Consider the following 17735-nt stretch of genomic DNA (forward strand, 5'->3'; position numbering starts at 1 on the left):
ATCCCTTGCTCCGATGTTGGTAGGGAGTCTTTTGGGGATGGGGGAAGGTATGATTATTTGTGCTGTTCTTGGGTAGTAAACACAGTTAAACATTTGTAATGTAAGGAGGAAGTAATTCCTGTGCAAGTGGGACTAAAAACCAGTGACAGGGTGAGCTGTCTCCAGCTACTGAAAACTAAAATGTCAAGGAATGAGAGTCTGGTAATACTAGAAAAGGAGTTTGTTAGCAATGGAGAGCTTGCTGTTCAGTATCTTTAGCTGGGTCAGGACAGCTTGGGGATACTAAACTCCTAGTCCTGCTCCCTATCTGAGTGGGGGCTGGCCAAAACCCTCAATTTTCCATCCCTTTTGAATCTGGAAACTGCATGCACAAAATCAGTGTCTTCTTTAAATTTGCTTTTGACTGCAGAGTGTTTGGATCGTGTGTTTGAGCTCTTCATGCAAGTGGCCTGGAATTCTGCTTGGCTTTCAGTGGAGAACAGTAGCTTCATATCGCTGCACGATGCTGCACTAGCAATAGATTTGGCCAGAAAAGGGTTTGGTTAGTCCTAAGCCTCTGCGTAGATGTGGTACAGCTGTGCAGGGTTTGTGGTGAGCTGTGAAAGCTCGTTCTAGGATTTGGCTTGGACTGGTTGTTTTACAGAGAGGACTTTTCGTTGGGAAGATTAACAAGCAGAAGCTCGCGTGGAGGGGAGGCCTGGGCAGCGATCCCCACGCGCATTCCAGCGGCGCTCGCTGAGCAGCGGGTAGCTCGGTCGTCTCTTGCACGCAAGAGAAGGCAGCCGAGTTTCCTCGTTTTCTTTTTCTATCGCGGCAGAGGCTGGTCTGTGCTGTTGAAGTCGTCTTGCCTTCAGCCCGAGGTGACCTCTTGTGGCAGTGTGACTAGCTCATTGCAGGGGGAAAGTAGGATGGGTAACGCTCTGTTTTGGTAGGGTCTATTTTTGTTTACGCTAAGTGATACATGATAAGAGAAGTGCAGCAGGACAGACTGGGGACTGGCAAGGTTGATAACAGAAATAGCTTCAGCTTTAGTTAGCGGTTCCCTCTTTAAGAGGTTTCCATGGCTCCTCAGTGCTGGTGGGGGTTAGGGTGATGGTGCTGTAAAGATGTGCTGGGGCTCTCAGGCTCTCTCCCAGTCCCACTGACTGGTGAGCGGCAGGGCTCGTTGCCTGGCCTGGTGTATAGCGAGCTTGCTTGGGAGACCGAAACAGTGTTTTGTGCATTTCAAAAGATGAAGCTGCTGCTCAGCAATAGTAAATATTAAACACTGGAACGTAAATGCCCATTGATGTGCACAGGAGTTTCAAGCTATAGATGAAGGACAGGACTCCTGCGACTGGATAGCAGCACTGTGGGTGAGGAGACGGGGTTGATTATACAGCAGTTTGAGCAACGTGGCCCTGTGCACAGCAGGACCTGCAGATGTAGTGGATTTCTGGATCCCTGCTCGTCACAGCACCTGCTCCAGCTCCCGCCCCTGCCACGTTCACTGCCATGGTCTGGATTCCTGGAGGTGCAGGTGCCTCATGAGCGCTGAAGTGCCCCTCGGGCTGGGAGAGGCACGTGAAGGTGCTGTGGTGTTCCTGGCTTAACTTCCAGCCGCTCAAATGCGCCTCTGACTTGAATTCAGTGGTGCTTTAAGGTTGAGCCATGGACGTGATCTCCAAAGTGCTGCTGGTCCCGAGCTGGTAATGCGGTAGGAGTGCCGGTGTGAACAGCACAGCTCAGCTGTTGTCGTGCCAGGCAAAATGCAGCGCTACGGCACAGCTAATCTGATTTGAATGGGGTAGCCTGGGTCTGCTCTTGCTGTGAAAACGTCCCAAATTTCTTGGTGGGGCATGCTTGCTAGAGGTAGCCAAAATGGGGCATGTGGGAGAGGAGGGAGCTACTTGACTTGTCCAAGGTAAATGTCTCCAGCTGTACGGAGAAGGCAGCGATGGGAAGAGCTGACCAGATAGTCTGAGCACTGTTGTGATATAAAAGGCTTGAAATGCATGTTAGGTAGCTGGAGTACGTACGATGCCTGAAGGCAGTCTATGCCTATGTCAAAAATTGAGCTAGGCTCTCTTGACTCAAGTGATTAACCTTCCTTTCCTTGGACTGTTGGAGCTGTGGCCCTTCTGCTGCGTGTGGCTGTTCAGGTGATGTCCACGTAGCAAATATCCCGAGTTATGCACATACGGCAGCATCTCCTTTGTCACCTTCCTTATGCAGACTTTGGGCCTTGAAACTGGTGATCCTCTGATCCAGCTCCAGTGCAATCATAAACTCATGATTACTCTCTTGAGGGACCAAGCCAGGCTGTTTTCTGGTACCTTTACTTCTAAGTTTCACTGGTAGTGAGCTAATTCCATCATTTCCATGTGAATAAGCCCGTGGCCCTTCTGCGTACACCTGCTTGAGCAATGTGCTGCTTGGCTGGCTGCTCATTTCTTGCAGCTCATGTCGTAGCCGGGTAGGAATGGTGGCAGAGCCCATCCGAGCGGGTGTCATGCGGGAGCAATGTCTGGGCAAAAATCCTGCACGGAGGGCTGTGAAATTTCAAATTGAGTTCAAAACCTTGCTGCTTAATCCTTTTTCTGGTCAAGAGAAAGCACTGTGCTTTGCTTGGCTGCTCTTTGCTACGTTTGGTGCTCAAGATAAATTTGTCCAGTTCGGGAGGTGTCCTGAGACCGCTCCCCTCTCTGTGCTAGCGCCAGCGCTCTGTCTGGGAAATCATTTATAAATGTCTCATTAAAGACCTGCGCCTGCCCCTTTTCTTTCTTTTTGTCATCGGATCAGCTTACTGGGAGCAGCTGTCCTCGCTTCCGTAACAGCAGCCCCCCGCACCGTGCCTGCGACTTAGCCGATTCCCACAGCCCTCGAAATCGCGGACAACTGCGCGCGCGAGCCGGCACTTGCGGCCATGGCGGGTTCGGGCCGAGCTTGTTGCAAAGCGCCTTTTTTTGTGCTTGTTTCAAAAGAGGAGACTTTGAGAAGTTAGCTTTGTGCTCGGTTAAAAAGAAGCGGACCGTATGGTGTGATTACGGCGACGTAACGGGGGAGAGGGAGAGGACGCGGGCGCGTGCCGCTGGCTCGCGAGCGGTCTCGGCGTTCTGCGGGTCGTCGTTTGGGCTGCTTGAAGGAAGCTCCCTGCGCGCGGCCGGCTCCGTCCCTGTAAGTCTGTCTGTCTTCCCCCAGTTGCTGCTCTCGCTCTCGGAGCCGTCTTACGGGATACCACAGCACTGAGCTACCGCGGGGTGTTTTCTAATGCTCCTTTCTGTCCCTAAGTACTCTGGATGCGGTGGTCTGAGCCAGGTTGGGTATGGGGGGGGGGAACATTGAATCTTTACAGCTAAGGGCTTGTTTAAATGGGAAAACATACCCTCTGGTTAGAATAAGCGATACTGAATGATGCTTCCAAGTGAAGTTTTTGACGGTTGAAGTGATTTTTGTTGTTGTTTGTTCTTAAAGTCTTTATGCAGCCTTATACCAGGGATTGCTTTGGCATAGCCCTAGCTTTTCAAGATGGGCTTGTGACTTATTTCTAGAGGCTGAGGTTTGTTGTAGGGTGGGAAGGCAGGCATGAGGGCTCAATTCTTTCCACCAAGCTTGAAACAGCCTTAAACTTGCAGGGCTCTTTTATTATTTTCCAGGAAAGCAGGGTACCACTCCAAAGGTGTGCTAGATGGGCCCTGTTTTCAGAGTGGAAAATGTTGAATTGCATTTTGAGGCATGAATGATGAAAGAATATACTTGTGGTTTAAAAATAATAATTATGTAGAAACTAAAGGCTATAATTTTGGGATGAATAGATCCATCCACATGCTGTGAGTTAATTATCCCCCGGTGAAAGATCTTACTCATTTTCTGCTCGTCACTCACCTCTCTCTTGCCCTGTGCTGCCAAGGTCTATCCGCTTTGCGTATTTTGTTGAACACCGTTGTTTTTCACAGTTTTTTTCTTTTTAAAATTATACTGAATCAGCTAGCCTGATGTTATCTAATCCGGCGTAGCGCAGTAGGAACCCTGGGTCCTCCATCCCTCCCATCTCCAGCGGGCACCGAGAACGCACGTCTCGCCCGTCGCAGAGCAGATCTCGTACCAGTCGGCTTCTTGAATGAGACCTTTAAAAGAAAGTCTTTGTTCAACAGGGCTATGGGAGGTTCAGTGCCCTGCCCAGCTGCCCTCGTGAAGACAAATATCTGTCTGGGCATCTCCTCTCATTCAGTGGCAAAGCCACTTTACAGCAGTCCTCGTTCACTTTTGCTTGCCTTTCCTCTTTCTTACTGTCCTCGCTGCCTTTCTTCTCCATGTGAGGTTGCTTCCTAGTTAGTCTTCCTCTCTTCAAAGTAGCCAGAGCCTTCTTTGCTTGTGATGTTCAAGTGGTATCCGATCGTAATATACCCACCACGGGGATTATTCCAGGGAACAGTACGGACAATGTGTTTCCAGGATGCCAGATGCAGAGTTTGCCCTGTGCCAGTCCATTAGGTTTATGTCCCATAAGATAGGCGATTACAGTCCCGAGTTTTCAGCTTTCCACTTGGAGAGCTTTCAGTTGCTGTTTCCGAGTCAGCCGTAAATCTCGCTGGCTGCTTCCCCCGTAGTGCTCTGCCAGGCACTCAGCTCGCGCCTGCAAGGCATTGCTTTCTCCAGCAGTCACCTCTTCCCTCTCTCCTCCTGCCTTATCCTGCAGCTTGAAAGGACCGTGATAAATCTCGCAGCAAACAGCTGCTTCGTTGCTGTGCTCGATAATTAGAGTCGGGCATGGCGGAATGGGCTGGGTTTCACATGGTTGCCAGCAATGTCATTTTTATGCAACCCAAACTGCTCCGAGAAGCTCCCGTTCCTGTGTGGGAATCTGGGAATAGGTGCACTGAGGCCTTCTGGTAGCCAAGCGCTGTGAAGACAGCAGGCATCCCACCCTTTTCCCATGGGAGACACTGTCGCCCTGGGTGGCTGCTGTGGTCACTGCCAAATGGAGCTGCATCTCTACCTGTGCAGACAGCAGCTCCTGGAAATGCAGCAGGCTGCATCTCCTTGTATCCTGCCTGGCAGAAAAGCTACTGGAGCCACAGGGATTGACGCTTGAGTTTTCAGTTCAGCTGATGCTCTGTACTGTCCTTTACTCAATCTTCTGAATGGGAGACTCTCATAGGCTCTAGTTTGACCATCAGTTACTGAATTTCTGCAGCATTGTGGGTAGAGGTGAAAGAGTATTGCAGATCCAGAGAGACTTAAGTAGTTGTAGTGCAAGAGCAGTGGGTAAAAACGAAGGAGCCAGAAGCTCATAGGTACGTGATTGTAGAGCTAGTGCGCTAATATTCCCCAGCCCGTAGTGGGAGGTGGTGGTCTCTTGAATGGGAAAGTTTGTCATCCATCGCATCCGCGTCCCGAGTGCAGCTGCGGTTTGAACAGAGGCAGCCTGACGTCCCAGCTGGGACCGGATCCCCTCGTCATCTCCTGAGCGTTGAACCAAGCAGAGAGGTGAGCACTCAGAGCTGTAGTGTCTCTTAAGCTCTTACGCAGTCCTTGCTGCGGTAAAAACATACATTATTGCTTCTAGCTGGCACCCCTGCAGCCAGCATCAGGGCTTTGCACCTCACAAATTCTGTCTTGGCTTCAAATTGCCCCTGAGGTCCCCTGGTCATGGACCTGTCCTGAAGCCCTGCCCAGGCTGGGAGGGAGCAGAACCGGTACAAAAGTCTTTTGACTAGTTATTCTCCTTGCAGGACTGTGTATTCGTGGGCAATGACCACCCCAGGGCACGGTGCCCCCTCACAATTTAGTCACATCTGCAGCACGGGCCGGGGAGAGGAGGGTTTGATGTTTTGAGGCGTGTGATGAGGGTGTTTCTGCCTGGCTGGTACAGCTTTTCCCGCTGGCTAGTTCTCCTGTAGCGGATAAGAAGCTTATTGACAGCCGCTGGAAGGGAACGCAGCCTGGGACTGGACAGGCGATCGTGCACAGCGTGTCCGGCTGTTCCACGGTGTAGCAGGATTGGAGTCACCTCGCAGCCGCCTGTCTGGAGGGAGGCTGCACCCGAGGCTCTGAGCAGCCGCCGCTCGCTCGCCGTGGTCAGCGTGGGCTTTCCGGACGCTGCCTGCTTCAGCCTCCCAGCGTCTTCGAGAGGCGGCTGTTACGTTTCCCGTCTTGTAGCTGCGGCCGTTGAGGAATACAGAAATACTGAAAAACACAGCGGCTGCGGTCCCCTGGGGCCAGGGGCTGAGTAAGTCCCAGGCAGTAGGTTCCTTGCTTTGCCAACGTGGAGAACAAGACCTGCCGCTCCGGATGCCGCCTGCCAGCCCGGCTCTACTTGGTAGGTCCGTGGCAGCGACGTGGTCACACCTCCGACAGGAACTTGCTGAATGTGGTTTCCTGGGCTAGGTGGGTGGGCTGCTGCGGCCAGGCGAAGAAATGGCACCTGTCAGATAGCCAAGGAACGCGGTGCGCCTCCTTAATCAGGCTAAGTTGGGGTTTTATTAGGTACAGACCTATTCACTTGCCCTGTGGTTAAAAAGTCTGAAGATTAGAATAGAGAAGGAAAAAGGCTTCTCCTAAGGGCACTGTAAAGCTCTTCTGTAAATATCACACGTTTTCTCACTTTCCCCTCCCTTCCTGGCATGAGACGCTATTCTGGTATCTCTCTTTCTCTTTTTTAATCTGATGTGCTTACTTTTTATCAATTAACTGGCTGTCTCCCGATTCCCATGGCAACCCAACAGGCTGCTGAATTTCTGATTCTTGGGGCAGTCCGGGTGCCTGGCATCTCTCAGGAGCAATAGGATTACAAAAGGGTCCCGCAGGATGTAGCGGATGCCTGGGCAGCGCTCGCGGTACGCGGCTTCTCATGCTGAACTCGCTTCCTCTCCCGCCTGCCCTTCAGGGGAAAAAAGTCCTTCCCCCTTTGTTTCAATTGCCTGGCGCTGAGAAATGCAGAGCCGTGCCCGTGCTGCAGTGCTTTGGAATGACAAAATACATGGAGTGAGCGGATGCCTGGTTCCTTTGGATGTGGACTTATATTTTTATAAAAATATATATTTATACATTTAAAGTTGTGGTGCTTAAATATAACATGGGGCTGAGTTTCTCATGAAGGATCCTGCAGCAAAGGTTATTCCTGCTGGTGTTGAGTGTGCTTTCTCTGCTCCTCCTGCTTCAACCTTTGGAGCTTGTTCGAGGGGGGTTTCTTGCTCCTGTGCCGCAGCAAAGCTGCCTCTTCAGCCCTTCCTCCAGCAGAAGCCTCCAGGAGCTGGAAGAGTCCGTCTGCTCTGTGCAGAAGCCCTTGCAATTCCAGGGGTTTTGGACATGTGGCTTTCATTGACGCAGGAACAGGAGCCGTGGGAGCAGGCTGAAGCTTCAGGTGGTCTTCAGCCTCTTCAGCTCTTGGCTCAGAGGAGTCTGTTAGGGTCTAGGTGTGTCGGTGCCTGAAGCAGTGTGGGGTGCCCCATCCATGTGGGCCCCTAAAACTGGCAGGAGGAGTTTGCAAAAAGGGCCCCGAGTGCCAGGTCTCCCGTGGGTGTTAGTGCATCACGTGCAGCCCTACAAAAGCTAAAGGGAAAGTGGAGATTTGGAGCTGGATAAGAGGCACATGGAGCGGACGCTGCGCGAGACATTGATTTACGGATTGTTGTTCGGTCCCGAAAGTGCTGTGACCTACAGGAAAACGACTTTAGCCGGCTCATTCTTCTCGGTTTCTGAACACAATGGGGCTGTGAGGCTGGAAGCCCGAGCGGAGGAGAGCCCATCCGCTGCGTGGGTGCCCTGGAGCCTGATCCCGGAGGAGGGGGGGGGAGGAGGAGTTGTCCTCACCGTCCCTTTGGAGAGAGGGAGGCGGCGAGCCCCTGAGCAGAGGAGGAGAGCTTTTCCTGTCGCCAGCTTCCAGGTGAGCTGCTGAGGGTAAACGCCGATCGCGGCATTCAGCGTCCCCTCGGCACCCTCGCTGGCATCGCCAGGGGACTACCGAGGGTCAGGCTGGAGTGGAGTGTAATCCATCTGGATTTTGCTGGTTGTTTCTCTCGTGTGACTTTATTCTCAACTTCATACCTGAGAACTGCACCCTTGCTTTGCTGTGAGTAGGTTTTTCTTGGCTCTTCGTGTTTAACTGGGGAATCTAACAAGAAACTTTTTTTCCCAGAAGCAACAAATCCAAGGGAAGCAGGAACAGACCAGATGTGTAGGTGCTGCAGGCTGGGGAAGGCTCAGGAATACTCTGTATTTGGGTGGGTTTCTCTAAGCTGAAGGAGCTGCTTGGAGAGCAGGTATCTGCAGATGACAGCTCTTGGAGAGCAGCGCCCTTCAGACAGCAGAAGCTAGCACGAGTTCCCGCTGTCAGCTGACTTCGGCTTTGGGCTGTTCTAAGGTATTTCTGGACTTGAAGGAAAGTTGCTCATCACTGCCTTTTGCCTGCTGAAGGGCCAGTTATGAGATACTGGGCTGGGAGGATCATGGCTTAATCTACTTGGGCTATTCTAGATATTGCCTGGTCACCTAATTAATGGCTGGGTCTGTCAAACCTGAAGCCAGGGAGAATGGATCTAGTCTGACCACTGCAACTCCCAGCACCTTCTCTGAAAATGCAGCGACAGCCTCTTGGCTGCATTGTAGGAAATTTAGTTGTTTTTTCCCTGCAGGCTGCTGATGACTTTTCCAGTCTTTGCCATCCGGGGCTGCGGGGAGGAAGGGCAGTCTCCCAGAAGCATGACCATGTGGTTACTTGTCTGAGATTTGTTTAAAAATTGGTGGCTTAGTAATTATTGTATATGCTGCTGATGAAGACTAGGTAAAATACCAAGGTCCAGGAACGTGGTCATGATGAAAAAGGTGAGCCTTACGCCAGTTCCTCATTTAAATCCCATCTTTTTGAATCATTCACCTCATGCTAAGGAATAATAATGTTTCTGAATGCATTGCTCTGTTTGGGAGTCTGTCCTCTGCCAGTGTTTCTGGATTATTACTGCATTTAGGTTTCGGCAATTAGGTTGTCTCCCTGAGAGGCGGTAATTACTGCGACTTGGCAGTCGCAGTTGTCAGGCGGGCACCTAAAAATGAGCCGAGTATGTGAAGTCCCACTAAGATTTTGTCTTTTCTAGGGGCACTAGGTTGTCGTATCAGGAGTCCAACGAACTGTTTCTGCCTGCACCTCCCCATCCAAGTCAGTTTTTGAAGGTGTCTGCTCTTGGAGTGAGATACAGTGAGCCTGGAGATAGTTTGAGCCTTGCTGTGCCACTTGCTCAGCCGTGGGAGACGTAACCTGCGTCTTGGCTGTTAATCCACAGCCCTAACAGAAAATCTCCTCGTGGGCTGGAACTTGGGCACCGATACCTGGGACGACACAAACAGCTCTGGTGTTTTGTGAACGCAGCTTCCCCAGGTGTCTGTGCTTCTTGCCCGCTGCTCGGCAGAGCCGGACTGGGCTCGGCACGCTGCGCGTGGCCGTCGTAAACGCGTTGGCTGCGGGAGATGTGCGCTGTGGCACTCTGAGCGCGAAACCAGAAAGCAAGTTGTGTTCCTAATTTAGTTCATTCTCACGCTCCTATCAAAGGAGAAAGCATAGTCACAGTGTAGATACTGCTGGTGATAAGTCCCTGCAGCCATCTCAAGGTATTAAACTGAAAAGATTCTCTCAAATGTAACTTGCCGGTTGCTAACGCAGCCGCTGTGCTTTCTCGCACTCGCAAGCACCGAGATGAGAATAGTGGCCTTACTCCCTGCTTGTGGTTATCTTTGCTTTATGGCTCCCATGTGCAGATAAAATCCTCCCCCCTGCCTCCTCTATATTTAGCCTTCTCTAGCAATCGGAAGCCCTAAGCGTCCTTATGATCCTTGTTTTTCAGTTTTTAATGTAATACTGGTTCTCAGATTTAATGCCGTCCCCTCTAATGGAGCTCTTTGATGCGCTGCCTCTCGCAAGCTTGCGTTCCACTTCATCTTGTAAGTCGGGCATTTGTGCTCCCTGCCCAGCCCCTAAAAAGAAGAAAATTAACGACGGACATGTGAAGCCAAGGAAGGTGTCAGAGCCGGCTCCAAGGGCAGCAGGGAGGCAGAGCAGTGGCCGCAGCAGCGCATCCCTGTCTCCCGGGGGGCTGGCTGAGCTCCATCGGGAGCACCGATGCTGCTCGGTTGCAGCTAACCTGTTCAGCCGGGAATGCCGTTTCCATCGCTGCCTTCCTCCCCTTATCGTGGGATGGGCCTCCGGACTGTGCTCCGCGTGAGGTGCCGGGCATGCCTGCAGCCCGTCTCGGAGCTGGATTTCCTGGGAAAGGGCTGCCGTCTGGATGGGTTTTACAGTACTTGTGCTTGCTAAGTAGTATTGCTGAGGCTGAAATTAGAGGGATAGCGTAGGATAGTTAAGCTTGATTGCTTAACTGCTTCTGTCTTCCAGTTCAGATCAAGTTCGGACCAGCCAGAGGTACTGTCTTCCCGGGGACAAAAACAAACTGATGCAATTGCTCCATAGTGACTTATCAAGTGTAGTGACTCTGGAGTCTAATGATAACCAAAACATCAATATTAATACTCCCTAATGTGGCTGTTTTAGCAGAAACTAAGTTCTCCATGCTAGCACAAGTGCTCTTTTCTTTCTGCTGATATTAGGCCTGTAGCAAGTATCTTGGTGTGAGGGCTTTTCTGTTCTGTGGGCTTTCTAGGAGCTGAATTTGATCCATCAGGCCTGTTACTTGTGAAAGAGGTGGGGAAGTGGTGCAGGCTGAACAGTGGTGATGGCTGAGGCTGAACAAGTTTCATGGTTCACTTCAAATAAACATTCAAGTCTGACCCGTCTGTGCAGCTGCTCAGACTTCCTCCATCACCCTTGTCCAGCAGCAAATGCAACGTCCTTCCTGGGTGTGCTGCTGGCTTCTCCCCGGGGCTTTCCCTCAGCTCCTGCTGTTAGCAGCTAGCTGATACTTTGAGTTAACCAAGCACTCTGGAAACCTAGAGCACTCGTGTGCTGCGTTGAGGTGCAGCCTCAAACTCAAGCACAGGGGTCCTTGGGCTTTTGTGGTTGATGGCACCCCAGAAATTTTAACTTAGTTTGGCTAAAGGGTCCAGATAACTTCCTCTAAGCCCAGGGTACGTCAGACCATCTCATGCACGTGTGCCCCAAGCCAGCTAGGAGGGAGAAACGCTTGGGAGCTCAGTGCTGCAAAGTGCTGAAGATGGCCAAAGGTCCAGGGCATATGACTTGCTGGATCTTGCTTTGCAAGCTAAGTTCTTCAATCCATTAGGGAGGGTTTTGTTCTGGGGGAATATACATATGTTTTTGTTGTTGTTGTTTTTGTTTTGTTTGTTTTAGGGCTTTACCTATCCTCCTCCTATAGCCTTAGGCATGTTTTAATAAATCCATATGTTCCTTGTTTTAGTTCCCTTTGGACCTAGGCTGAAAGCATAAAGCTTGTGATGGGAGAGTTTGAAACTGGGGTCAGTAACTGTTGTGGTGACTGCTAGCTAGCTTGCTCTGGTTGTCTTTGTGCCCCCTCGGACACCAGTCTCATAATTCAGGGTCTCCTTGCGTACTGCAGAATTAGTGTACTATGGCGGATTGATCAAGGTATCTCAAAAAAAGTGACCGAGGTGGTGAATTTCTGGCATCATCTGCAGTTCTCCTCCTCCCAGAGCAGCTGGAGGTTGTGCTTGATGGGCTGATACCAGAACCATAGTGCTCCTTATCGCAGGTCTTACTGCGTTCTGGTGCAGTGAATGTCAGCCCTAGAAAGGCTGCGGATTCATACCTGTTTATTGACACACCATTTATAGTGAACATAACCCAGGTGCCTGCTTACTGCTGACTTCTGCTCCTGCAAAGGGCGTATCAGCAGCTGGGCAAACTGAGTAACTTGCAAAGCCAGCTGTGAGGTCCTGCAGGAGCTGCTAACACCCTTGGATGGGACTGTTAATGCTTGGATTAACTGCTGGCATCAAGGCATGTGGGGTTCCTGTAGTACCAGGTGCTAAAACATCAGTTCCCCCTCATTTTTGATGAAAGATTGACTTTGGCAACTTTCCTCAAAGATGGCATTTGGCCTCCATTTGGACCTTATGCACCTACCACCGCTCCTGCCCCTTTGAGTTTGTTTATGCTGGTGCTACCACGCAAACCTTCCCTCGGTGTGGTGATGGGGCCGGGAGTAAGTGGGTGTTATAAAGGGGGATGAAGAGGTGGGGTTGGTTCTTTGTTGTGTGAGAGACCTGCAGAAACCGGGCAGAACGTGGAGAGGTCAGTGCCGGTTGCTTTCCAGCCGAGGAGGACGTGTAAGTAACGGGGTTACTCGGGTTCTCACCTTTGCCCGGTGTAAATCTGCAAACCCAGTCGTGGTCCCAGCTGTTTCCTTTTTAATGCCCTTTCCTAGTGTTTTGGCTGCCTTAGGCTTTCTCCTCATACCAAATCCTCTTTTCCCTTGATTCACAGGCTCGCCTTTGCACAAGCAGGGCACCACCTCCACCGCCAGCGCCGAGAAGTCGGGGTCAAAGGTTGCCGAGGTGGGCGATGATTTCCTGGGAGACTTTGTGGTGGGCGAGCGTGTCTGGGTGAACGGAGTGAAGCCAGGTGTGATCCAGTATCTCGGGGAGACGCAGTTCGCTCCGGGCCAGTGGGCAGGGGTCGTTCTGGATGACCCGGTGGGTAAGAATGACGGCTCTGTTGGCGGAGTGCGGTACTTTGAATGCCAGCCGCTGCAGGGGATTTTTACGCGACCTTCCAAGCTGACGCGGCAGCCGGTGGCCGAGGGCTCGGGGAGCGACGCCCACTCCGTGGACTCCCTCACGGCTCAGAACTTGTCGCTGCACTCGGGGACGGCCACGCCACCTCTCTCCACCCGCGTCATCCCCCTGCGCGAGAGCGTCTTGAACAGCGCCATGAAGACCGGCAACGAGTCCGGATCTAACCTGTCGGACAGCGGGTCCGTGAAAAAAGGGGAGAAGGACTTGCGGCTTGGAGATCGCGTGCTGGTGAGTTGACCATGGGGTCCCCCTGGAAAGGCAAGGACGAGAACTTGTCCCCTCCCTAGGTGTCCCTGGTCAGGTTGGGGACAAGAAGAAAGGAGAAGAGAGGTGATGGTGGGGCGAGGTGTGCACATGGTCCTCAGAGGTGCCTGGACCAAGCAGGCTTTGAACTTCTGCGTTCACTGTTGCTGGGGATGCTGTGTCTTGCAGACAGCTCTCTCTAGATTAACGCAAGACACCTTGTTCCAGAGTGCTTTTGTGTTGGACAAGTCCCGAGCGGTAACGTGGCATCAGAAAGTGTAATTGAAACCTGAGAGGGAAGTAGCAAAGAGAAAAATCTTTGCTTATTCTTTTCTAACCCAGCGTACATTTTGATACAGTCTGCAATGGCACGTATCAGGGCTTTTCCTAGAATTGCCCCCCCCCCCCCCAAAAAAAAAAAAAAAAGCCTTGTTGCATGTGGTTGTAGGTAGCCTGCAGGTATTTGCAAGAATCTCTCATAGCTAATCACGCCCCTTCTCATACTTTCATTTTTACATGTCGGGTATGACACTAACTCCTTTCCCATAAGGAAAGGAGCTTACGGTCAGTTTTAAAAACCAGGAGAACTTTTTAGATCATTGTGTTTACAGATGGATTCTCCCAAGTCTGAGTGTGGTGATGTTTTCATCATCTAAAATAGAATACCTGATGGCTTTAAGACAAAATGGCTTAACTGGGCTAAAAATAGCTTAATGGAAGCTTGTCATCAAGTTTGTCACCATTGATGTCCTAGCAAAGGACATAAGTGGAGGTTTAAAAAGGAAATAAAAATATCAAATCATGGACAAGTTGAGTTTGATTCTACAGTTTGTAAAATAGAGTTTAGTGGTTCTTTTTAGCATGTATGATGCACACAGTGATATCAAATATTGGGAGGGATAAAGCACTTAAGCACAGATCTTTTGTGACAGTAGCTCCTGCAACATCACTGGAACTAAAAGAGGAAGGAAACTACCAGACAGAGATGGCAGGTTAGTCTGTGTGTGTCCTAGGCAATCTGGTGCCTCTTAAGTTTTAGCTATGTAGCGTTTCCTTTTTGGGCAGCTGTCTCCAATACCGATGTCTATGGTAGGAAATACACCTCTGCCATCTGATTAATAATAGGGTTTTGGTAGATTGTGACATGTTCTGTAGTTTTCTGAACACTCCTAGACTGTGCTGGGGTGAGTAGAGATTTTTGACCAAAGGAACGACTGAAATCTAGACTAAGCCAGCAGTAATGTTTTGGCCTAAAATATGCCAGTCTCCACCAGAGAAAGATGAGCTATTCAGGGCCAAACGCTTAGCAGTTACATGTAGTTTCCCTTGTGCTGATGAGCTTTCTGTGAGGAGCCATCTGACACAGCAGTTCTGCTAACAGTAGCCTTATAAAACCTCACACCAGGGCTCAATGGACGCACTGCTCTCTTTGGGTGGCAGTGACTGGTTTGGGAACAGGTCTCTCAGCCGATCTGAATTGGGGAGGAGTGTGTGTGCACAAGAGGGTGCCAGGTGCAGTCTCAAATATGCTACGTGGTCTCGGAGAGCAGATGCTTCTGCTGGTGATAGCAGCAACCTTGGGGATCGCAGGCTGCAGCACTAGCTGAGGGGGTTGAGGTCTTTGCTGCTCTCCGCAGTCCCTGGGGAGCTCCGGGCAGCCGGGCCGAGGTAGAGCCGCCCTGGGTGGCCGTTGGAGCACCGAGCAGCTGTGACAGGCCACCCGTGCGTCTTCCGAGTCAAAACTGCGCACGGCACAATCTGCTCTGAGGATCACAAAATACATTGCATCCAAATGTTAGACGTCTCTGGAATTATAAATACACTTTTTGAGCTAGCAGTGCACTTGCAAAGCACTGGTGGGTTGTCCAACAGTTCTTCTTTTATTTAAATAGTTTGAATTAAATTAATCCTTTTCAGAGAAAGAACGACTGAAGATTGCTTCCCCCTGTGCCCACCTGCTAAGACATTTGGTAAATCTAATTTGAATATGTGGGCATGCAGGCCTAGCCGTAGAGGTGAGAAGTGGTTTTATATTCTCAGGTTTTCTCAAGAAAGCTCATTGCATTCAGCTACAGCATCATGGCACAAACTGACTGCTGCTCAGGGCTTTCAGCATCGCTTGTGTCTCCTTCCCGAGTTCGCTCCTCCGGAGTCTGCCTCTCTTCCCTCCCCGTCCCCACCATCGGCAAAGCAGCCGCTGTCCCTGCTGGTCCCTGGGGAGCGGTAGACAGGGAAAGGTGGCAGAGATGCTTTCTGTTTACAAACACACTGATGGTTCAAAGTTGGTATGTTAAAGCAGCCACACGTGAAAAAGATGAACCCCGGGAATTCAGGCCTCCTTTGGTTTGTTTGCTCCCCTTTTCCGCTTCACCTGTTGTGGGTGGAAGGGCCCAAAGTGAGAACCTTCCATTTCAGCACCAGCAGTCGTGTAAGGTAAACTGCCAGATATAAAGACCTACAGTAATCTCGGCTCTGTTCTTTGTGAACCAGCCAGGCAATGGGCTAACTTTTTCCAAATCTTGCTTAATTGTTTAATCCGTCTCTTTTTTCCTGACTGCGAGCTCACTGAGGCAGTATCTGCCCATTTAATACGGGGCTTAGCTCAGTGGGGCCCTGTGCAGACAGACCTCAGCATGCCAACACTTTGTATTACACTTAACACAGATTGTTAGCATCTCCTCCCTTGGTTTCTGTTGGTTTTGAAGAATGGTTTTAAACAAAGCTGCCTTCCTAAAAACCTTGCCTTCCTGCCTGTCACTATATTTTACAGCTTTGGGAGGTGGAAATAATTCGTGCTGTGATTTGTTGCTGCATTAGAGTAGCTCCAAAGAGCGAGTCCGCAATGAGCTTAGCGCTTCCCCGGCTCTCCTAGGAGCGCTCGGCGTGGAGAAGCGTGCTGAAGTGTCTGCGGGCAGTAGCAGAGGTCCAGGGGGTGAACAGCTGATGATAACAACCAGAAACCGTTTGCCATTATGGAGCAGTAATATGTGCTTGGCTTGGCAGATGGTGGGTTCTTCTTTTTTCCTTTTTAGTAATGGAGACATCAGCTAGTCCTGTTTGATAATTGAATGCATAAACAGTAATTCTGGTTTAGCCTGGGTTGCCCCAGATTCCCCTAGTAAATCTTTGGTCTTGCCCTACGCGGAGCAGTACGACTTCATTTGTCTTTATTGCTCTTACTGCGCGCTTTCCTGAAAGATTCTTTTTATTTGAGAGTGTCCTTTAAGCAGCTGGGATCCACCAAAGGCTTTTCAAGTGAGGGAGGACATGCATTTTTAGTAATTGCTCTGTCGACAGAGCTCGAGGCTGTGGAGGCCCTTTGGGGCCTGTCAGATAGACACCTGGCTGCTGTAGACGTTAGTGCTCTGCTCGGTTCGCCTTCCTGCCAGTGGCTTTCTTTAACTTCATTAAAGTCCATTATAGCTTGAAGACTTTTTTGCTTTTCAGTGACTTTGTTCAGAGACCCATTCTGACTCTGCAGCGGTTGCTAAAAGTGACTTAATGGAGCTTTCCATTAGAAGAAACAGAAAGTGCCAAAGGCAAATATTATCTAACTTGGACTCTTTCCCCGAGATGCAAAAACTGCATTAAAAAGATTAAAGAAAAAAACCCCCTTAATATTGTAGAAATCATTTCTTGAAGTCTGGCACATGAAAGTGGAACAATTAACCTTTGCTTTAGTAAGAATGGAGCTTCCCAAAGTGTGATCTGTGCAGTACGCAAATGCGGGCGATCGTCACGAGTACCGCTCTTGAGGCGAGGCTGGCTTGTCTTCCTCCAGCTCAGGGGAAGAAAGGATGGAAACGGAGAGATGGAACGGTTGAGCATTTTCTGCTTGGGAAGAAAATCTCTCTATGCTGTTTTTCCTCTAAGAAAATGTATTTTACGTGCGTCTAGTGGGGAATGGGGAAGGATGTGTGGTCAGCAGCCGAGCTCCTTCCACCCTGGACGTGGTCGCTTTCTTAAGCAGGATGGGGAGGAGGTGAGTGGTGTCTATATGCCAGTCTAGTTCAATGAAGACATGCTCTCTTAGCAGTGTCATGCCCTTCAGCCATCCTTCCGCTTCCTAACCCGGAGCGCTCTTCTCAGTAATGAAACCTAGTAATAAACAAGACTAATGTCTGGGTTGTCTTCGTTGCTGATTAAATATGTTATTGTAGGGTGTTGCATCAAATATTCTTCAGGTGGATTCTAGGTTTGTGATTTTTGATTTTGCCACCTACAGTTTTTCACAAAAATCAGTGTTTAAATAGCAGAGAAAGCACTGACGCTGAGCTGACGCTGGAGTGGTGCCTGGGCTGAATGATGGGCAAGGACTAGCCCAGCAGGCTGGCTGTGCCTGGTGGCAATGTGCTCTGGGTTCACCCCTGTGCGAGGGATTTTAATCATTTTCTCCTCTGTCAGCCGCAAAGTGTTTCTGCTTGTGGTGTATTGTAACCTCTGGCTCCTGGCAAATTACAGAAAATTCTCATGAATAAGCTAATCACATTCTTTTCTTAAGTCCCCTGCTGCTACACCCCCAGCCTTGGTGTGCTAGCCTGAAGCTGCAGAGAGCCTTTAACCGCCTGGGTGAAAAACCATTTCCATTAGAAGCTCCCCAGCGAGGAGAGCTGCAGTGGGGCAGAGACGGTCGCTTGCTCTGCTGTTGTCAGCTTGCGCTGAGTTATTTCGGTGTCTGAGACTGAAGTCTTGCTGCGGTGAAGGCATGTGAGGTGTTAGGCAGGAGCAATTTGTGCTCTTTCTTTTCTTAGTAAATGGGCTGAGCTCTCCTAACTTGCCTGTGTTTTACA

At 50.3% G+C, this 17735-nt stretch overlaps 1 protein-coding gene across 7 annotated transcripts in view; it reads left to right on the forward strand.

Annotated features, from left to right (window-relative positions):
• Positions 1 to 17735, forward strand: part of CLIP2 (CAP-Gly domain containing linker protein 2) — an 88599-nt gene that overhangs the window by 30768 nt on the left and 40096 nt on the right. For all 7 annotated transcript variants that reach the window (XM_026107185.2, XM_064523434.1, XM_064523430.1 and 4 more), the window contains exon 3: positions 12392 to 12930. In XM_026107185.2, the coding sequence (XP_025962970.1) occupies positions 12392 to 12930 (539 nt within the window). The remainder of the gene's footprint in view (positions 1 to 12391; positions 12931 to 17735) is intronic.

The sequence above is a fragment of the Dromaius novaehollandiae genome, chromosome 19 (assembly GCF_036370855.1).
Source record: "Dromaius novaehollandiae isolate bDroNov1 chromosome 19, bDroNov1.hap1, whole genome shotgun sequence".
Lineage (NCBI taxonomy): Eukaryota > Metazoa > Chordata > Aves > Casuariiformes > Dromaiidae > Dromaius > Dromaius novaehollandiae.